Here is a 22942-nt window from a genome sequence, read left to right as displayed (position 1 = left end):
TATATAGCTAAGTTATCATTACTCACTGTGTAATTATCTTTCTATGATTCCTCTATTGTATTTCTTCACTCTGCTTTGTTGGGAAGGGCTTGACAGCGTTTCACTGTTAGTCTATATCTGTTATTTACAAAGCATGTGACATAACATTTTATTCGACATTTCTGCCATTCTTTGGCTGTAGTGTCATGAGTGGATGAAAGACAACAAATGGAAAAGGATGAAGAGACTAAAGGAGGGATGTTCTCTCACCCAGACCAGCAACTGGGTCATGACCACGTCGGCGAGCTGGCAGGCAGCATGCAGCGCTGAGTGGGGCGGCAGGGGGGATCCCCCCATGGGAGAGCTGGGGAATGCAGCAGGGAGCTGAGGAGAGAGGTGACCCCCTGGGCGGAGTGGGGCGTTAATGTCGTCCTTGGTGCTGTGGGCCAGGAGGAGGAGCAGGCGGGGGAGGTCCCTCTCCATCACGGCCACCAGCAGACTTGCCGATAGCGTGTTGACCTCTGACCCCTGGCTGGGGGACATGGAGGGGGAAGGCGGGACCAGCGGAGCCACAAACAGCCTCTGCTCATACTTGGCCCGGATCCACGATTCCCGCTCCTCTCTGGGATCAGTCAGACACAGTTACAGACACACACACACACACAGTTATCAAGGGAACAGAGTGTGTGAACAGGCATGTGTATGTAGTCAGAATCTACACACACTACTATTTCTACTTTCTACTACTATTAGCTCTAACACTTCTATCAATGCAACTCTTCTACAATAACAACAATAACTAATACTGCAACTGCAGTCCAGCAAACTTGCCACTTATTCACACGTTATTAAGTGTCCCCTTCCCCTGTCCTATCCTCTGTTTCCCAGTGTCTATCCCATGTCCTCCAGTATCCCTAGTCCTCCTACCGGGTGGCGTCGGGTGTGGGTTTCCGGCGGCCCAGTGTGCGTCCCTCCCAGATGCTGTTGGCCAGGTGGTTGCCAATGGCGCCCAGCACCAGGGTGAGTTCTCTGGGCAGGTCGTCCAGGTCTAGAGAGCGGACACGGGACAGGTGGGTGCCCAGGTTCCTGTGGATCCCTGAACACTCAATGCAGATAAGAGCCCCCAGGTTCAGACTGGCCCACGTTGGGTCTGAGAGAGGGGAGACAGCAAGGTCTGAAATCACACTAAATAGTAGACTAAAACGTGTACAGTTTTAGTCCGGCCTGAAACTGCATGCATAGAATAAACAGAGAGGAAATACAGAGATGGGATTAGATTACTGGTATTGCAATGCATTTCTATTCTGGGTTGCAACTACATGAGTAGGATTTACACTGGAGAAAGAGTGGAAGGATATGGAGAACAGTGTTGGGGTCAATTTTAATTTTTGTCACCTCAAAAAGTGAACCAAACTCTATTTAAAATGTCAATTGTTCCATTGAAGAGAACTGGAATGGAATGGCTGGAATTTAAATGGAATTGACCCCAACCCTGATGGAGAACGGTTCCACACCCACTGAAAACCAAGCTCAATGAGATCACCCAGCTAGCACATTTGATTCTATGGAAGTTGTGGGAACGTATGTTTTTGGTTTCACATTGGTTGTGGGAACAAAGCCATTCGTTTCCTGACCAGTAAAACTGAAAGAATTTTAAACGTTCTGAGAACAGAAGTGAACATTTAGCCTTTTCTGGGAATAATTATTTTCAGGTTGCAGGGATGTTCTGAGAATGTTGAACTATAGTTCCTTAAGTTTTCCTGGGAGGTTTTATTAACACCCTGAGAACTAAAATTATAGGCTATTTGGAGGTTTTTGAATAACTTCACTGAATGTTTCAATAAGACTTTTAATAACACTAATAGCTTATTTTGAACTCCAAGGGTAGATAGGACACATGGAAATTAATTTCTTTAGGCATTAATAATGCAAACACATGTATTTTTATTGTGACACGGCATAATCTTCTGTTCTCTATCCATGGAATTAGTCCACGTTTTGTTACGCATACAAAGCTGTTCATTTTAGTCTGTTCAAACAGACCCCATTTAAAAAAAAACAAGCACTCATTAAAATCAAGTGTGGCCAATTAGTGGGTGCGGCGACCACACCTGAATACACTTGAACACGTTTTTAAATAGCATTCTTAGAACATTCTCTGAACGTTAGTAAAGTTTTCCGGTGGTTTTTATGGAAAGTTTTCTTAACATTCTCAGAACTGAATATATATATTTTTAAATCATATTCTTAGAAGGTTATCTGAACTTTACAAAAGTTAGTTTTTTATGGTTAACGTTCTTGGAACAATTTGAGAACATGACTTTAAATAGAACCAAGAGGAAACCTGTAGGAAACGTTATGCTTTAGTACTGAAATTCCCAAGAAGAACGTTGTTTCTAAATGTTCTTGGAACAATTTAAGAACATAACTTTAAATTGAACCATGAGGAAACGTTATTTTTTACCTTTATTTAACTAGGCAAGTCAGTTAAGAACAAATTCTTATTTTCAATGACGGCCTAGGAACAGTGGGTTAACTGCCTGTTCAGGGGCAGAACGACAGATTTGTACCTAGTCAGGTCGGGGATTTGAACTTGCAACCTTTCAGTCCAACGCTCTAACCACTAGGCTACCCTGCCGCCCCAAAGCTTTATGCTTTAGTACTGAAATTCCCACAGAAGAACATTGTTTCTTAATATTCTCTGAACTATTTGAGAACATTTCCAATGTCAAACCAGTTGGAGAAAGTTCCTAGAACATTACCAAAATTCAATTTAACCATGTTTGAACATTTTGTAATTCTGTTATATTAATGAAATACCAAGATTTTTTTTTTTTTGTCAAGTTTCTTAAATGTGCTGAGAATTTTCCAAAGCCAAGCAACTATCCTGCACCATTCCCAGAAAGTTGTGGGAAGATTGTATGTGAAATAACCATCTCGCCAAGCTCTAAGAAACATATGGTCCTCAGAACGTTATGCGCTAGCTAGACAGTAAGATGGATGAGAAAGCAGAAAAAGCAGTAGAGCACAAAAGGAAAGAGAAATTGAATAAACAGAAAGAGAGCAGCAAAGTGAGATACAACCAACAGTAATGAATGAGTTGACTAACTAGGTGCTTCACAGTCCACACAGAGGCTGTTGCCCTTGGCGTTACGGATAGCCTGCAGCGCCACAGCTTCACTCTGGCTGTTCTTACGAGCCTGTGGAACACGCAAACACACAATTAGTCTCTCCTTAGTAATAGCTGGTTTCCAAGACAATACACTTTGCCAGATGCAGATATTTTCTTGTAATGCGTGTGGGTGTGAGTGCCTGTGTGTCTCTGTGTACGTGCGGACAACAACCATCCGAGCCACTTTCTGTTCACCCCGCTACCATGCAGAAGGCGAGGCCAGTACATGTGCATCAAAGCTGGGACCGAGAGACTGAAAAACAGCTTCTATCTCAAGGTCATCAGACTGTTAAACAGCCATCACTAGCACAGAGAGGCTGCTGCCTACATAGAGACTTGAAATCATTTGTCAMTTTAATAAGTGGATCACTAGTCACTTAATAATGCCACTTTAATAATGTTTACATATCTTGCATTACTCATCTCATAAGTATATACTGTATTTTATACCATCTATTGCATCTTGCCAATGCCGCTCAGTCATTGCTCATCCATATATTTATATGTATATATTCTTATTCCATTCCTTTACTTAGATTTGTGTGTATTAGGTAGTTGTTGTGGAATTGTTCGATTACATGTTAGATATTGCTGCACTGTCGGAACTAGAAGCACAAGCATTTCGCTACACTTGCAATAACATCTGCTAACCATGTGCATGTGACCAATACAATGTGATTTGATTTGTGTGTGTACGTCTGCATCCTTGCCTTGTTCTTGCTGCTCTCACACAGCTGCAGGCTGGCCAGGATCTGGCTCTCGATGGCAGTCACCCAGGCGTCCCTTTCCTCCACACTCTGGGCCTCAAAGTGCCACGTCTGGCCCGTGCTTGACACGATAAGGAAGTCAAAGTTATCCTCGTCTGATAACAGAACACAGACAATATATAGGCTTGTATTAGAGACAGGCAAAACATGATAAATAGGGCCCTGAGTTGACTATATGACCTGGTCCAATTAGGCCTGAGGTCAGGTTAAACTCATGGCCCTAGTGACAAATTACCATACAGTGGATTCAGAGGGTTTCTTCCTCCATCACAATGATGATTGGTGGTGGATCGCCAAACAGCTCTTATCTGCTAAGTAGACATCGGCATGCATTATTGCATTGCTGTCATGGTGGACAAATGAAGATGTATGGAGTATATGGAGAGAAGACTATTACTGAATGGAGATAGGCGCTTTCTCAAGAGCAGTGTTAATTTCGTCAACAATAACTATGATGAAAAACACTCATCAACAGCTTATTTTTCCTAACTTAACTATGATGATAACGAGATGAGATGCCCTGGGGAAAAAACTACAACTATTACAAATTACTTTTCATTTTAGTCGACGAAAATGTGACAAGACGAGAATTCAACCTGAGACTAATGTACATTTAATTCCCTTTCATCTGCTTTGTCCAATCATAAGCAGGCATGCAGAATAATTCATGCAATCCTCTCATTGGCAAAATTGTCATCTTTCAGTGTGTGGTCTGATTGAGCTGATGTGTTCAGCACTCCGCACAGATCCCAGGCGGTCACTTCAATCACTCGTCAATCTTTTGAACTGATGCGAAGCCAGGACATTTGACTTGTAACTGACCTCAACTAGAAACAATGTTTACCCTCTCTCTTACATTCACGTAGACTCTATTTTTCCATGTGCACTGTTATTCATTCATCTGTGTTGCCGTTCCCGTGCCGCGTTCCGCAAGTATGAGTTGTGTTTCCTATGGGGAAAAAACGAATGCTATTTGTTGAATATTAGGAGTACAGTAATACTTCTGGCATTTTTGAAAAGCTCAACCTATTGTATTTTCAAGGAAACCACTGTATGGGGAGAAAATCAGAGCTGTAAATTGTTTAACCTGTAGCCAAGGCTGTATAGCCTATATGGTTAATTATGGCTGGCATTGGTTACAATCTGCCACAATATCAATGTTGCCAGCTAAGGTATACGAGGGCATAGTTGGACAAGGCTATCTGAATGTGCACATGATGAAAGTACAAGGTAGCCTGAATATTCATTATTTAATAGATACAAATACACTGACTTATGTAACTAAAATGTCTGTGACTAAAACTAGACTAAATTTGTCCAGAGTTTTAGTCGACTGATAATAACTAAAACTAACGATGAAATTACTCAAATGTGACTAAGATTAAAAGCTATTTTAAGACTAAAACTAAATCTAAAATAGCTGCTAAAATGAACACTGCTCAAAAGAGAACTCAATATGGTGCTATTGCATCTTAAAAGCAGACACAGTGACAGAGAAATTGACAAACAGAAAAGCAGGCAGCAGGACAGACATACAAGATGGATGAACAGACGAAAGGACAGAGACATGCAGTCAGGATGAAAAGCAGGGCTGACAGACAGACAGACAGACACACACCCTCATTACCTGTCTTGTTTATGTTTCTTAAGCTACCAAAGCTTTTTAGTTTCCACATTTTGCGCTTTGCTACAGGGTATGAGATTAGCAGAGCAGACGTCCCAGGAAAGCAGAGGGGAGAGAGAGAGAATGAAGGAGCACAGGAGAAAAGGAGGAGGAGAGAAAAGGGATAACGGCAGATATTTTGGAGAAAATAAGTAGACATTTTCAAGCAGCAGGGCAATAACAGATGAGAGCGATGTTTTTCTTTAGACGTATGTTCAGTATTGACCCATTTCTAAATCACTTTCAAATTTAGTTTCAAGTTTATCCACAAACAAAGTCTACACAAAGTCTAAAATTCCTCAACAAAGATTTGTACAGGAGGATGCAATGTTCAGATAGAAATGTAATGTGTAGAACACATTCTATTGAATCTCATACAGTTCTATCTGCAATGTTCTGAATGTTTTACCTCACTAAACCCTGAATACACTACTGTTGGAAGCTTACCATCTGCTTGGCCAATTGCTGTGTCTCCTTTCAGGTTCATGCTCTTCTTCTTGCGATGCTTCTTCCTGTCAACCATCGGGGAGGCGGGGCCTGTGTCTTTAGAGGAGGAGGGGTTGGACACACCCTCGATGGCAGTGTCTGCCACAGGCACACAAGCACAGGAAATAAGTTTGTGTCATATGGTATAATAGTACAAAAAAACTCACGGGTATGTGAATCTAGTGGAGAATCATATCCACAATAACTCAAATAAGAATACACTAGAGATGCAAGCAAATTCAAAAGTGACAAAATAAATAAACAAAGTCCACAGAGGACGAGGCGGTGTACGTACCCACACTTTGGGTCTTGTAGGAGACAGTAGAGGGACAGCGCTGCACCCCTCTGCACCCCTCTGACAACCCTCCTCCCGCCCCCTCCTCTACCGGCAGGAGGTTACTGCCACTACCAGGGACTATGGGGGAGAGAGAAATACATTAAAAATAAATATTACATAAAGACACTCATGACAATTCAGTGATCAAAGCAAAGAATGTAGATCACTCAAAAAGTTGTCAAGTGCTTATTTATGTTCTATTACATAAGTGCAATGTTTTTTTACATCCCAAATCTGGTGAGAGATGGATGAAAGAAAATGTCTGAAGAAGAGCAAGTTACAGGGAGAATGATGGCAAAACAGTGAGACACCAAGATGGATAGAGAGAATATGCTCTAAATTAGATTCAGAGAGAAGGAGAATGAAAGGGGAGAGAGAGTGATAAAGAGTGGCTATCCTTTTGGGGCCCCTTTTACCTGCACTGGCCCCCTCAGGCACCTGTACGTCTTTGACCAGGCCGTTGAGGCCGGGCGGAGGGCCACAGGAAGGGACGGCACCAGCGCGGGGCGGGCGTTTCCCTGGCACCTTCACAGTCACACGCAGCATGTCCATTTCCTTCCCATGGGCATTCTGCATGTAGTCCTGCCAGGTCAGGGGGAAAGGTCAACCATTACAGAAAATATATAGTGGTATTGTAACATGGTCCAATCCGTTCTGGGATTCAATACAGTGTTCAGCAGGTTATACAAGAGTCGTTCCACCAATTGGCTGCCTTTTGAGCAGTGTAACTTGGTGGGGGGAAAAACATTTTGTTTCACCTAGTTTTTACATTCTGTCATAAAGAGCACATGTTCAACTTAATACAAATAAACATCTCAAGGAGGTTAAATAAAAAAAATAAGTGCAAGTAAAGTAACACGGTTGACGATTTCATCTTAAATCAGCCATGAATCCCTTGGTGACAAGCTTGTTGTGTGCAACAGGGAGGGGCAATTGAATGCAAGCTTCCCCCMAAAAATATATTGTTAAAACGTTTCTAGCCTGTCTATCTATGGGTAACAGGGTTGATGTGTTATGCTCGACCCACTCAGTTATCCTCCACAAAACACCAGAAAATTGCCAAAAATAGTAGAACCAGCTCACCTGCTTTTACACTAGGGTTTGACTAGAAGTTGTTCAATGTTTCTTTTGAAAAAGATTATGAAAAAGAATAGTTTGACCATATTAAAACAAGAGTTTAGTTCACATAACAGGGTTGACCTTAAAATGAGGGAAATTTCGTTTTTTCTTTACCATAGAATGAATCACTAAATCACATTAAATAAATAATAATCACCAGAAATGACTGTGACAGCAACATAACAACTAGGGATTTACAATGATGGTGAGAAGTTGGGGAAATGTTGGGATTAAGTGGGTTAACATCTTCCTAGAAGTCAAAGAGGGTGCACAGAGGAACATGTCAAAATGCTGTCTTTATTCATAATTTTTTATTTATGGCAATTAATTGAATACAAAAGGCTTTTAAAATTAAATATTTGTACTTAAAATATCAATGGCACTCATTTCGTGRAACGACCCACAAACCATACCTCTTTAGCCAACTCTGGGATTCATTATCCAACCATACTCCAAAGTCCCTGTCATAGAGCCCAGAGTTTTCCCTGTCAGGTCATGTGGTCAAAAAGACAAACTCCATTTGTCAATCTAAGGAAGCTCTATCATAAATGTGTGTCTCTAATCAGCTACAGTATATGTGAAGTTATTAGGGATGTGTCCATACAAACAGCTAGACAATAGTGTAGCACTTGTGTGTCAGTGCATTGACTCACATTGACGCTTGAGTGATAGGAGAGCATGCCGTTGTTGGACAGCGTGACATATTTCTTCTTCCATTCCTTGTTGAGGGAGTTGCCACTGCGCTTCAGCAGGATACTCTGGTGGAGGAGAGGAGACAAGGATAACATTCTTTATCTGTTCTTTGTTATCGTTCGTCACCCTTATGCCAAAAGAGCCTAGAAATTCTCAAAGGTAAGTTGAATCCCTCTCCTAGCTCCATGATGTTAGTTCATTGTTTGTGGTGAGCTCCTAAAGACTGCTGTGAGTTCCCCTCTACACAGCTCCTACAGGATGTACTGTCACCCACCTGTTTAATGGGGATGGAGCGTCCACTGCCCAGGTCTCCTGTCTTACTGTCTGTACTCCTCCTCTCCGAGTCACTGCCCCTACGGCCCTGCAAACAAGGCACAGGACAAACGACAACAATTAACAGGAGAAAACAGAGTGAGAGAGATTGAGAGAAATATACAGACAGAGAGTGAAGAAAAAGGCTAAGGAGAGGGACTATAATCCATGAACAGAGCTAAGAAGAGTACATTTCGGCCTCCCGGGTGGCGTAGTGGTCTAGGGCACTGCATCGCAGCGCTAGCTGTGCCACCAGAGACTCTGGGTTCGCGCCCAGTCTCTGTCGCAGCTGGCCGCGACCGGGAGGTCCGTGGGGCGACACACAATTGGCCTAGCGTCGTCCGGGTTAGGGAGGGTTTGGCCGGTAGGGATATCCTTGTCTCATCGCGCACCAGCGACTCCTGTGGCGGGCCGGGCGCAGTGCGCGCTAACCTAGGTCGCCAGGTGCACGGTGTTTCCTCCGACACATTGGTGCGGCTGGCTTCCGGGTTGGATGCGCGCTGTGTTAAGAAGCAGTGCGGCTTGGTTGGGTTGTGTTTCGGAGGACACATGGCTCTCGACCTTCGTCTCTCCCGAGCCCGTACAGGAGTTGTAGCGATGAGACAAGATAGTAACTACTAACAATTGGATACCATGAAATTGGGGAGAAAAAGGGGGGTAAAAAAAATTAAAAATAAAGAAGAGTACATTTCAAAGAAAGCACAGGGTCCCTGAGAGGGTTATAGATTGGTCGATGAGGAAACTAAAGTCAGTGAAAGTGTGTGTGTGTGTGTGGGGGGGTGGGCGCYTGTGTGTGTATACATGATGGTGGGTATGTTACCGTGAAGCGGGAGCCGGTGCGTCGCCGGGAGGCGCTGTGGACAGACCCTGGGGTGGCACTGCCCAGCCTCTCCCCGCCTGCTGCCCCACCGATCTCCTTATGACTGATCACTGGGGTGGAGGGCAGAGAGGACGAGTAGTCACTGCTCTGACCACCATTACTGGCCTGAGAGAGACAGAGAGAGAGACAGAAAGAGTGACAGACAAATTTGAAAAGAGAGAGTGAGAGATTACAGAGAGTGAAAGAATGATGTCTGAAGATCTGAAAAAAAATATGTAAACAAAATCTATATATCTGATTAGGCACTGATCTGAACACTACCAGTCCAACATTATTAACATCTTATTGATTTGGGCCAGTTACTGGGCCATTACTGGCCTGAGAGAGACAGAGAGAGAGACAGAAAGAGTGACAGACATATTTGAAAAGAGAGAGTGAGAGATTACAGAGAGTGAAAGAATGATGTCTGAAGATCCAGTATGGAGGACTAGAGGCCAAAGTTGCTGCTGTACCTGCCCAGGAAAGACTCCTGACACTGGCGTAGAGCCTCCAGAGTGACTGGGAGAGTTGGGCAGGGATTTACAGGAGGCCAGTATAGCTGCCTGCTTCTTCACTGCCATGATCTTGTGGGCAGCTGTGGTAGAGAGAGAGAGATGACAAATACAAACACTACTCGTCAGACAGTCATCTTTCTAGATCCTCCTATAGATGAATATGAAATTCATTTAATTGGTTGATTCAGTCAAAATCCAAGTTAAGCAGCAACATTGTACTGAAAGAACTGAAAAGGAGCAGTATGTGTGTGTGTATGTGTGCATGCGCGCATGTCCTCACCCTCGGTGAAGACGCGGTTGACGTTGAGGCCGTAGGTAGCGCAGGTCTCGTAGTAGGTACAGCGCCTCACGTCTGAACACAGCTGTCTGGCCCTGGCGTCCTCTATCACCCGAGGGTTGGTGCTGGTGATTTTATCTGGATGAAGGAGAAACTACATCAACAATACATTCCAAGGGCCTTCTGAGTGGCGCAGTAGTCTAAGGCACTGCATCGCTGTGTCACTAGAGATCCTGGTTCGAATGCAGGCTCTGTCACTGCCGGCCGAGACCGGGAGACCCATGGGGCGGTGCACAATTGCACTTTTTTTTTTTTAAACACTACATTCCAAGTTACATCAACACTACACCCCATTGGGAAACTACATCAACACTACATCTCATTGGAAACCTTCATAAACCCATATAGACTCCACATGATGTTATCTTTAGAATAACATGGGTTGTTTGGGTATGAGTAGGGTCTTACCTTGGGTGCCCACGACTATGAAGGGGATCTCAGCGATGTTGCGGTGAGAGCCCAGCTCGCTGTAGTTCCTGTACACTTCCTGGAAACTGGCCTCATTCTCCAGACTGAAGACCAGGATGACCCCGTCCACCCAGTTAGCCATCTGGAGGGGAGGGGGTGAGACGGCAGGGGAGGATGGGAGATGGAAAAAGAGGTAGACAAATGGGGAGAGAAGGAGTGAAATAGAGCGAGTACACGGAGAACGTATAGGTTCATATCACTGTGTCAGAGTGAACTCTGTGTTTTAAAGGAGACTCACTACTCATCAGTCTGTAGTCAGTAAAGCCTCCACCTACCTGTGCATCTGGGGGTCCTGTCTCCTCCCTGATCAGCAACATGTGACTGTTACCATCAACCAGCACCTCCTTCTTATACCTGCCCTCTGAGAGACAGAGAGACAGAGAGAGCAAGAGAGAGAGAGAGAGAGAAAGAAAGCACGAGTGAGTCAGTGAGTGAGCGAGCGTGAGAGAGTGCGAGAGAGAGAGAGGCCAAGATCGTTACAAGAAGCCCTTTGTGTTAAGCCCTTTGTGTTAGTAGTATTGTCTATACATGAATCCATAGATCTAACTATGAATTTGAGAGTGGATACATTTTCCACACCCATCCCTCAGCTATTTGCCAAAACACTGGCGGGGTGTACGATTTGCTGTTGTTTGAACTGCCGATTGCCCCTTTAAGTACACAGCACAGTATGTCTGTGTGGAGATGATGTCAAACTCACCATCTGGGTTCTCTAGCGGGAGGTAGCTCCCAGTCATGTGTCTGTGGACCAAGGCTGACTTTCCACTGCGGAGACCTCCCAACACCCCCTGGATACACACATACACACACACACACACACGTTTACCCCACTCTGTTTGACATGTTTGCCCTACTCTTCTACAACTACTACTATTTACGTCATCATAGCATACTTAAGCAATAAGGCATGGGGGGGTGTGGTATATGGCCAATATACCACGGCTAAGGGCTGTTCTTAAGCACGATGCAATGCGGAGTGCCTGGGTACAGCCCTTAGCTGTGTTATATTGGCCATATACCACAAACCCCCGAGGTGCCTTATTGCTATTATTAAACTGGTTACTAACGTAATTAGAGCAGTAAAAATAAATGGTTTTGTCATACCGTGGTATACGGTCTGATATACCACGGCTGTCAGCCAATCAGCATTCAGGGCTCAAACCACCCAGTTTATAAAGTACATTATAATACACTGTTACAGTCTCTGTTGAAGCCAAGACTACACGTATTACCTATTCTACTGGAATAACTACAATAATGATAACAACACCGCTCTCACCAGATGGAGCTCTTGGACGGTTCGACTGAAGGTCCATTCTTGACTGTTAGTGCACGCCGCTGTATACAGAAAAAGGGAGAGGAAGAGATATATATATATAAACTCAGCAAAAAAATAAACATCCTCTCACTGTCAACTGCGTTTATTTTCAGCAAACTTAACATGTGTAAATACTTGTATGAACATAAGATTCAACAACAGACATAAACTGAACAAGTTCCACAGACATGTGACTAACAGAAATGGAATAATGTGTCCCTGAACAAAGGGGGGGGGGGGTCAAAATCAAAAGTCAGTATCTGATGTGGCCACCAGCTGCATTAAGTACTGCAGTGCATCTCTTCCTCATTGACTGCACCAGATTTGCCAGTTCTTGCTGTGAGATGTTACCCCACCTCTTCCACCAAGGAACCTGCAAGATCCCGGACATTTCTGGGGGGAATGGCCCTAGCCCTCACCCTCCGATCCAACAGGTCCCAGGTCTGAGATCCAGACTCTTCGCTGGCCATGGCAGAACACTGACATTCCTGTCTTGCAGGAAATCATGCACAGAACGAGCAGTATGGCTGGTGGCATTGTCATGCTGGAGGGTCATGTCAGGATGAGCCTGCAGGAAGGGTACCACGAGGGAGGAGGATGTCTTCCCTGTAACGCACAGCGTTGAGATTGCCTGCAATGACAACAAGCTCAGTCCGATGATGCTGTGACACACCGCCCCAGACCATGAAGGACCCTCCACTTCCAAATCGATCCCGCTCCAGAGTACAGGCCCTGTCTCTTATACACATCTAGATGTGTATAAGAGACAGCTGTGACACACCGCCCCAGACCATGAAGGACCCTCCACTTCCAAATCGATCCCGCTCCAGAGTACAGGCCTCGGTGTAACGCTCATTCCTTCGACGATAAACGCCAATCCGACCATTACCCCTGGTGAGACAAAACTGAGACTCGTCAGTGAAGAGCACTTTTTGCCAGTCTTGTCTGGTCCAGCGATGGTGCCTTTGTGCCCATAGGCAACCTTGTTGCCAGTGATGTAAGGCAGGTCCTCACCAGACAACAGGCCTACAGGCCCTCAGTCCAGCCTCTCTCAGCCTATTGCGGACCGTCTGAGCACTGATAGAGGGATTGTGCGTTCCTGGTGTAACTCGGGAAGTTGTTGTTGCCATCCTGTACCTGTCCCGCAGGTGTGATGTTCGGATGTACCGATCCTGTGCAGGTGTTGTTACACGTGGTCTGCCACTGCGAGGTCGATCACCTGTCCGTCCTGTCTCCCTGTAGCGCTGTCTTAGGCGTCTCACAATACGGACATTGCAATATATTGCCCTGGCCACATCTGCAGTCCTCATGCCTCCTTGCAGCCTGCCTAAGGTACGTTCACACAGATGAGCAGGGACCCTGGGAATCTTTCTTTTGGTGTTTTTCAGTTGTCAGTAGAAAGGCCTCTTTAATGTCCTAAGTTTTCATACTTTATTTGCCTAGCTGTTAGTGTCTTAACGACCGTTCCACAGGTGCATGTTCATTAATTGTTTATGGTTCATTTAAGAAGCATGGGAAACAGCATTTAAACCCTTTACAAGGAAGGTCTGTGAAGTTATTTGGATTTCTACGAATTATCTTTGAAAGACAGGGCCCTGAAAAAGGGAAGTTTCTTTTTTTGCTGAGTTTATATAGAGAAAGAGAGAGAAAGAAAGCGAGACTGATTAATACATAGGGTCAATGTCATGATCACGTGTTCCCTCTCCCTGTCTGCCTCCTGCCTAAAGCCTGCTTAGAGGAGGGGAGACTTTCAAAGTCACCGGCCGTCGCGCATCACAGCACTCTGAAGCTGTGAGGTGTGCCGCGCAGTTCCAAGTGGCCACTGCCGCCACTGCAGTGTGTGTGCCCCCATACGTGCCCTGTCGCAGGTCCAGATGGCACAGAATATAGAGTTAGGGGAGGAAGGGAAGAAGGAGAGAGGGAGTGAGAGAATGAGGTAGAGCTGCAAAGGAGCAGTGCAAATTAATTGCCCAGGCTCAGTGGGGCTGCAGTGGTGAGGCTCAAGTTCATTAGCAGCTCTGTGGATGGAACCCAGAGCTAGCGTGCCAGTTTATGTGTGTGTGTGTGTGTGTGTGAGATGATTAACAAACAACCTTGTATTTTATTCATCTAAACACATGTCAATATACTAAAGAAGACTGGAGTGATGGATGGGAAATAAAAACATTAACAAGCAAATTCTGCAATGCACGCACGCATACACCGTGTAGAACAGTCCCTCTATCCAGAGAACCGATTCCTGATTTGGGCAACAGGCAGCATCATACACACACGGCCACACAAACGATGACACCGACTCAATCAAAAGGGTCTTTGGAGGTCTGAGTAAAGCAGTGTTGAAGTCAAATCTAGTCAGACAGTGTGATCCCTCATACACTGAATCCTTTCTCTCTGGACACACACCACCATTGAGGGAGTCTCCACAGGCACACATTATATACTGCCTGTGCTTTGCTGTGCGCACCGGCCACACCTGGTAACACAGCCACCACCACTTCCTTCCACTCTCGCTCTCAGGGGAGATGAAAATCCCTTACCCCTGTTCTTTCAGTCAGTCTATCAGTCTCTTCCTCTCTCCACCCCTTTAATTCCCTCTCTCTCTCTAACCCTCCCTTCTCTCTCCAGCGTCACCGGCCAAATAGCATCTTGTCGTTGCTGTTGCCATGGCAACCCTTCTTTCATAAATTGCCTGGGTCTTCGCACAACAAACGCTATCATACATACAGTGGTGTGAACACATTCATACAATTGTAACTGAGACACATTCAAACATAGGCTACACATACTAGAGCCCACATAAAACACTGAAAATGCTGAAAAATAAATGATTGACACTAACCAGGTATCCATCCAACCTTTTTATGTGAGTAAAGTACATGTTGGATACCAAATGTCATAACAAGCCTGATGGTAACCAAACAGTTGTCGGTAAACTTTCCAAATGTCAACAAAATAAAATATGCTACAGAAGGTGTAATCACAGAAATATCTCTTTGTTCTTTCACTGGATGTATAAAGGTGAAGCATCCGCTTGGCGTTTCCACTCACTACCAAATATGGTAGTGAGAGGAAGCCCATGGCGGGCAGTGGGACAAGATGGAACCAGATTGATTTTAGCCGACATTCTGCAAATTTTCGAATCAATGAAACATTTGCTCTCAATACAGTTTTCTGTTACCAAAACTAGAATCTGCTATGAACAGAGTGAACTAAGTTTTGTAGACATTACAATTCGCAAAAGTAAAAAAAATAAAAAAAATAAACGCTGTGTAGGAGTGCAAAGGCGAATTGAGTTATTGCACACGCGCACTTCAGAGTAGGCGTTCCCTAACGAAAATATGCAGATAGATGCTAGAACTCGCCAATAGGATCTTGCTAGCGTGTGCTTGGCTCTGCCCACGTCCTTGCTTGTTCTGCCCACTATGACTAATTTGTTCAAATTGGAAACGACAGGCAGTGGTCTATCTTGGTTAGTTATACATCTTGTAATCGTTTTGTTTCGTTAAAATTAATTACGTGAGAAATGTCGGTGGAAACGCTTTTATGCGCAAATATTGATTTAATAACCATCATATCGAAGTAGACTTGGAGTCACGCGATGACATGTTGTGTGGTCCTCCCAATACGACTAGTCGGGAAAGCATGCAGTTTATTAGACTACAGATGAAGTAAATTATGATGAACTACACAGGGTGGTGAAAGTGCAGTGATGAGCTTGATACTCCTATTCTGGTGACATGATCATCGCAGTTTGGCTACCGCTTGACAAATGCAAATAATATCACTCTTTTGTCCATAATAATCTCATGTAGGCTATACACACACTGCATATGCGAGCTGTTGGCTAGAGCGCACTGCCAATACCAGAGTTGGCACACTCACTATTAAACGCAACATTGTTTTGTTGAGAAAAAACATCAGTACAGTTGAAAATGCGATGGAAACCCATCTCACTTGTCATCTCCCACAGCCTTTTATCTGCAACAATTCAATATGATGGAAACACATATCTTCTGGGAAAATGCACATATTGTTTTTACTGCAGATTTTAGAATATTCGCATGAAAATCTGTCGACAATTGGATGGAAACCTAGCTAATGTTGAGGGCTGAAATGCTTCAGTGTCAACAACATTTTTGTATTGATGATATGGATATTATTATTTACTGAGTTAATTAACAAAATATAATTCCAAAATTGAAAATAGCCCAAAATTTAAAAATGCATTTTCATGAATGGAATTMATTTAAAGGGAAAGGGGGATACCAAGTCAGTTGTACAGCTGAATACCTTCAACTGAAATGTGCCTTCCCAACCGCTCTGAATCAGAGGTCCACGTCTTCAGTGCCCGGGGAACAGTGGATTATCTGCCTTGCTCAGGGTCTGAACGACAGATTTTACATTGTCAGCTCGGGGATTCAATCCAGCAACCTTTCAGTTACAGGCCCAACGCTTTAACCACTAGGCTACCTTTACAGTGGCTTGTGAAAGTATTCACCCCCTTGGCATTTTTCTTATTTTGTTGCCTTACAACCTGGAATTAAAATAGATTTTGGGGGGTTTATATCATTTGATTTACACAACATGCCTACCACTTTGAAGATACAAAATATTTTTTATTGTGAAAAACAAGAAATAAGACAAAAAAACTGAAAACTTGAGCATGCATAACTATTCACCCCCCAAAGTCAATACTTTGTAGAGACACCTTTTGCAGCAATTATAGCTGCATGTCTCCTGGAGTATGTAGGCTATACACACGCGAGGCTATACATAAGCTTGGCACATCTAGCCACTGGGATTTTTTGCCCATTCTTCAAGGCAAAACTGCTCCAGCTCCTTCAAACGGAATGGGATCTGCTGGTGTACAGCAATATATTCTCAATTGGATTGAGTTCTGGGCTTTGACTGCCATTCCAAGACATTTAAATGTTTCCCCTTAAACCGCTCGAATGTTGCTTTAGCAGTATGTTTAGGGTCATTGTCCTGCTGGAAGGTGAACCGCCATCCCAGTCTCAAATCTCTGGAAGACTGAAACAGGTTTCCCCCAAGAATTTCCCTCTATTTAGCGCCATCCATCATTCCCTCAATTCTGACCAGTTTCCCAGTCCTCGCCRATGAAAAACATCCCCACAGCTTGATGCTGCCACCACCATGCTTCACTGTGTGAATGGTGTTCTCGGGTGATGAGAGGTGTTGGGTTTGCGCCAGAAATAGCGTTTTCATTGATGGCCAAAAAGCTCAACTTTAGACTCATCTGACCAGAGTACCTTCTTCCATATGTTTGGGGAGTCTCCCACATGCCTTTTGGCAAACACCAAACGTGTTTGCTTATTTTTGTCTTTAAGCAATGGCTTTTTTCTGGCCACTCTTCCRGTAAGCCCAGCTCTGTGGAGTGTACAGCCTAAAGTGGTCCTATGGACAGATACTCCAATCTCCTCTGTGGAACTTTGCAGCTCCTTCGGGGTTATCTTTTGTCTCTTTGTTACATCTCTGATTAATGCCCTCCTTGCCTGGTCCATGAGTTTTGGTGGGTGGCCCTTTCTTGGCAGATTTGTTGTGGTGCCATAATCTTTAAAAAAAAATGTTACATAAATAAACATATTTAAAATGGTGCTCTGTAGGATGTTCAAAGTTTCTGATATTTTTTTATAACCCAACCCTGAACTGTACTTCTCCACATCTTTGTCCCTGACCTGTTTGGAGAGCTCCTTGGTCTTCTTGGTGCTGCTTGCTTAGTGGTGCCCCTTGCTTAGTGGTGTTGCAGACTCTAGGGCCTTTCAGAACAGGTGTATATATACTGAGATCATGTGACACTTACATTGCACACAGGTGGACTTTATTTAACTAATTATGTGACTTCTGAAGGTAATTGGTTGCACCAAATCTTATTTATGGCCTTCATAGCAAAGGGGTGAATACATATGCACGCACCACTTTTCCGTTTGTTATTTTTTAGAGTTTTTTTAAACAAGTAACTTTTTCCTTTCACTGCACCAGTTTGGACTATTTTTTGTATGTCCATTACATGAAATCCAAATAAAAATCAATTTAAATGACAGGTTGTAATGCAACAAAATAGGAAAAACGCCAAGGGGGATGAATACTTTTGCAAAGCACTGTACTTCAACTATAATTGACACCATCTGAAATAAAATAGAAATGCCCCCCAAAATGTAATTAGATTTCATCTCTTTTTCACCCAATTGTAATGTGGAGTCATTGAGTGAATGGGGTCCATTTGGACTTTGATTGGCTCTGCAAGCAGAGCAGGAAGTTACTCCTTCCGTCCGAAATCCCTCACCYCCTGCCCCCTCACTCCTCCTCCTATCCATCCCTCAGAAGAACACAGCTCTGTGTACTCCCATGCTTAATTATTCATGTGCCACTTACTCCTGACAAATTATTCAGCACTTACACCAATCTTAAACACTCCTTAAAATCAGTCTACAATAGCACATTCACAAAATATAGTGAAATCTGAATATGTTATTACATTGGGCTTGATCACATTTTCTTGTGACTCCTTGAAGTTAGAGAAATTTAGGCCAAGTAGGTTTTCATTGGCGGAACCATCACTCTTGGGAGTAGGTGAAGCATATGCAGGTTGTCCTCTCCCTTATTTAACTTATTTTGTACATAATGTTGCTGCTACCGTCTCTTATGACCGAAAATAACTTCTGGACATCAGGACTGCGATTACTCACCACGGACTGCCAGAATATTTTTTTTCCTTTAACAAGTCTGACGAGCCCAACGGGAATGATTTACTTCTTTCTCGGGAACAGGCCCAGATCCCCGTGATTTGCATGAAGAGGCGGAGAAAAAGGGGCCAGAGGGCGGGCTACCTTCTGAGAATTCGTAGGAGATCGAATAAACCTCCACTTCCTTCCATTATGCTAGCAAAAGTGCAATCTTTGGAGAATAAAATAGATGACCTACGCATCCTACAATCAAATCAGTTTATTTGTCACCTGCGCCGAATACAACAGTGAAATGCTTACTTACAGGCTCTAACCAATAGTGCAAAAAAAGGTATTAGGTGAACAATAGGTAAGTAAAGAAATAAAAACAACAGTAAAAAGACAGTGAAAAACAGTAGCGAGGCTATATACAGTAGCGAGCAGCAGAGTAAAAGAGGGGTTGGGGGGGGGGGGGGGGGGGCACAAAATGAAAATAGTCCGGGTAGCCATTTGGTTACCTGTTCAGGAGTCTTATGTCTTGGGGGTAAAAACTGTTGAGAAGCCTTTTTGTCCTAGACTTGGCACTCCGGTACCGCTTGCCATGCGGTAGTAGAGAGAACAGTCTATGACTGGGGAGGCTGGGGTCTTTGACAATTTTTAGGGCCTTCCTCTGACACCGCCTGGTGTAGAGGTCCTGGATGGCAGGCAGCTTAGCCCCAGTGATATACTAGACCGTACGCACTACCGTCTGTAGTGCCTTGCGGTCGGAGGCCGAGCAATTGCCGTACCAGGCAGTGATGCAACCAGTCAGGATTCTCTCGATGTTGCAGCTGTAGAACCTTTTGAGGATCTCAGGACCCATGACAAATATTTTTTATTTCCTGAGGGGGGAATAGGCTTTGTCATGCCCTCTTCACGACTGGGTTGGTGTGTTTGGACCATTCTAGTTTGTTGGTGATGTGGACACCAAGGAACTTGAAGCGCTCAACCTGCTCCACTACAGGCCCGTCGATGAGAATGGGGGCGTGCTCGGTCCTCCTTTTCCTGTAGTCCACAATCATTTCCTTAGTCTTGGTTACGTTGAGGGATAGGTTGTTATTCTGGCACCACCCGGCCAATTCTMGGACCTCCTCCCTATAGGTTGTCTCGTCGGTAATCAGGCCTACCACTGTTGTGTCGTCTGCAAACTTAATGATGTAAGCTTAATGCCCTCAATCTCACACAAATTATCAATGAAGCTACCATGTAAAACCCCAAATCCGTAAACACGGGCACCCTCATAGATATCATCCTAACCAACCTGCCCTCCAACTACACCTCTGCTGTCTTCAATCAAGATCTCAGCGATCACTGCCTCATAGCCTGCGTCCGTAATGGGTCTGCGGTCAAACGACCACCCCCCATCATTGTCAAACACTCCCTAAAACACTTCAGCGGCCTTTCTAATCGACCAGGCCCGGGTATCCTGGAAGGATATTGACCTCATTCCGTCAGTAGAGGATGCCTGGTTATTCTTTAAAACTGCTTTCCTCACCATCTTAAATAATCATGCCCCATTAAAAAAGAATTGAACCAGGAACAGACATAGCCCTTGGTTCACTCCAGACCTGACTGCCCTTGACCAGCACAAAAACATCCTGTGGCGTACTGCATTAGCATCGAAAAGCCCCCGGGATATGCAACTTTTCAGGGAAGTTAGGAACGAATATACACAGGCAGTTAGGAAAGTAAAGGCTAGCTTTTTCAAACAGAAATTTGTATCCTGTAGCACAAACTCCAAAAGGTTCTGGGACACTAGAGTCCATGGAGAATAAGAGCACCTCCTCCCAGCTGCCCACTGCACTGAGGTTAGGAAACACTGTCACCACCAATAAATCCACGATAATTGAGAACTTCAATAAGCATTTCTCTATGGCTGGCCAAGCTTTCCACCTGGCTACCCCTACCCAGGTCAACAGCCCTGCACCCCCCACAGCAACTTTCCCAAGCCTCCCCCATTTCTCCTTCACCCAAATCCAGACAGCTGATGTTCTGAAAGCACTGCAAAATCTGGACCCCTACAAATCAGCCGGGCTAGACAATCTGGACCCTCTCTTTCTAAAATTATCCGCGAAATTGTTGCAACCCCTATACTAGCCTGTTCAACCTCTCTTTCGTATCGTCTGAGATCCCCAAAGATTGGAAAGCTGCAGCGGTCATCCCCTCTTTCAAAGGGGAGACACTCTAGACCCAAAACTGCTACAGCCTATATCTATCTTACCCTGCCTTTCTAAGGTCTTCGAAAGCCAAGTTAACAAACAGATAACCGACCATTTCGAATCGCACCGTACCTTCTCCACTATACAATCTGGTTTCCCGAGCTAGTCATGGGTGCACCTCAGCCACGCTCAAGGTCCTAAACGATATCATAACCGCCATCGATAACAGACATTACTGTGCAGCTGTATTCATCGACCTGGCCAAGGCTTTTGACCCTGTCAATCACCACATTCTTATCGGCAGACTTAACAGCCTTGGTTTCTCAAATGACTGCCTCGCCTGGTTCACCAACTACTTATCAGACAGAGTTCAGTGTGTCAAATCGGAGGGCCTGTTGTCCGGACCTCTGGCAGTCTCTATGGGGGTGCCACAGGTTCAATTCTCGGGCCGACTCTCTTCTCTGTATACATCAATGATGTCGCTCTTGCTCTGGTGATTCTCTGATCCACTCTACGCAGACGACACCATTCTGTATACTTTTGGTCCTTCTTTGGACACTGTGCTAACTAACCTCCAGATGAGCTTCAATGCCATACAACTCTCCTCCGTGGCCTCCAACTGCTCTTAAATGCAAGTTAAACTAAATGCATGCTCTTCAACCGATCGCTGCCTGCACCTGCCCCGCCCGTCCAGCATCATTACTCTGGACGGTTCTTGATTTAGAATATGTGGACAACTACAAATACCTAGGTGTCTGGTTAGACTGTAAACTCTCCTTCCAGACTCACATTAAGCATCTCCAATCAAAATTAAATCTAGAATCGGCTTCCTATTTCACAACAAGCGATCCTTCACTCATGCTGCCAAACATACCCTCGTAAAACTGACTATCCTACCAATCCTTGACTTCAGCGATGTAATTTACAAAATAGCCTCCAACACTCTACTCAGCAAATTGGATGCAGTCTATCACAAAGTTGGCATCCAGTTTGTCACCAAAGCCCCATATACTACCCACCACTGCGACCCGTATGCTCTCGTTGGCTGGCCCTCGCTTCATATTCATCGCCAAACCCCACTGGCTCCAGGTCATCTATAAGTCTTTGCTAGGTAAAGCCCCGCCTTATCTCAGCTCACTGGTCACCATAGCAGCACCCACCCGTAGAACACGCTCCAGCAGGTATATTTCACTGGTCACCCCCAAAGCCAATTCCTCCTTTGGCCGCCTTTCCTTCCAGTTCTCTGCTGCCAATGACTGGAACAAACTGCAAAAATCACTGAAGCTGGAGACTCTTATCTTCCTCACTAACTTTAGCACCAGCTGTCAGAGCAGCTCACTGCACCTGTACATAGCCCATCTGTAAATAGCCCATCCAACTACCACATCCCCATACTGTTATTTATTTACTTGGCTCCTTTGCACCCCAGTATCTCTACTTGCACATTCATCTTCTGCACATCTATCACTCCAGTGTTTAATTGCTATATTGTAATTATTTCACCACTATGGCTTATTTATTGCCTTACCTGACTTATCCTACCTCATTTGCATACACTGTATATAGACTTTTTCTATTGTATTATTGACTGTATGTTTGTTTATTCCATGTCTAACTCTGTGTTGTTGTTTGTGTCACACTGCTTTGCTTTATCTTGTCCAGGTCACAGGTGTAAATGAGAACTTGTTCTCAACTAGCCTACCTGGTTAAATAAAGGTGAAAAAAAAAGAAGATTAAACTACCAACGGGACATTCAAAACTGTAATATCTTAAGCTTCACAGAGTCGTGGCTGAAGACACTATCAACATACAGCTGGCTGGTTATACGCTGTACCGGCAGGATAGAACAGCGGTGTCTGGTAAGCCTAGGGGCTGTGGACTATGTATTTTTGTAAATAACAGCTGGTGCACTATAACTAAGGAAGTTTCGAGCGATTGCTTATTGCTCGCCTGGGGTAGAGTATCTCATGATAAGCTGTAGATGACACTATATACCTAGAGTGTTTATCTGTATTTCTCATAGTTGTTTTACATAC

The 22942-nt window shown here is 44.3% G+C and overlaps 1 protein-coding gene across 3 annotated transcripts in view; it reads right to left on the bottom strand.

The window, feature by feature from the left end:
* Nucleotides 1–22942, bottom strand: part of LOC111965649 (arf-GAP with GTPase, ANK repeat and PH domain-containing protein 1) — a 67267-nt gene that overhangs the window by 5104 nt on the left and 39221 nt on the right. For 2 of the 3 annotated variants that reach the window (XM_023989847.2, XM_023989837.2), the window contains exons 2-17: nt 11987–12045; nt 11408–11495; nt 10983–11068; nt 10648–10789; nt 10183–10317; nt 9861–9982; nt 9349–9513; nt 8491–8577; nt 8177–8281; nt 6821–6986; nt 6363–6482; nt 6029–6166; nt 3862–4013; nt 3089–3179; nt 907–1129; nt 250–601 (exon numbers count right to left, since the gene is read on the bottom strand). In XM_023989847.2, the coding sequence (XP_023845615.1) occupies nt 250–601; nt 907–1129; nt 3089–3179; nt 3862–4013; nt 6029–6166; nt 6363–6482; nt 6821–6986; nt 8177–8281; nt 8491–8577; nt 9349–9513; nt 9861–9982; nt 10183–10317; nt 10648–10789; nt 10983–11068; nt 11408–11495; nt 11987–12045 (2231 nt within the window). Of the gene's footprint in view, nt 1–249; nt 602–906; nt 1130–3088; nt 3180–3861; nt 4014–5545; nt 5606–6028; nt 6167–6362; nt 6483–6820; nt 6987–8176; nt 8282–8490; nt 8578–9348; nt 9514–9860; nt 9983–10182; nt 10318–10647; nt 10790–10982; nt 11069–11407; nt 11496–11986; nt 12046–22942 lie in introns of all 3 variants that reach the window. The other variant, XM_023989827.2, reaches the window with a different exon arrangement.

This window comes from Salvelinus sp. IW2-2015, linkage group LG1, assembly GCF_002910315.2.
Source record: "Salvelinus sp. IW2-2015 linkage group LG1, ASM291031v2, whole genome shotgun sequence".
Taxonomy (NCBI): domain Eukaryota; kingdom Metazoa; phylum Chordata; class Actinopteri; order Salmoniformes; family Salmonidae; genus Salvelinus; species Salvelinus sp. IW2-2015.
Note: the sequence above shows the minus strand (reverse complement) of the source record. Positions and strands in the feature narration are given on the sequence as shown.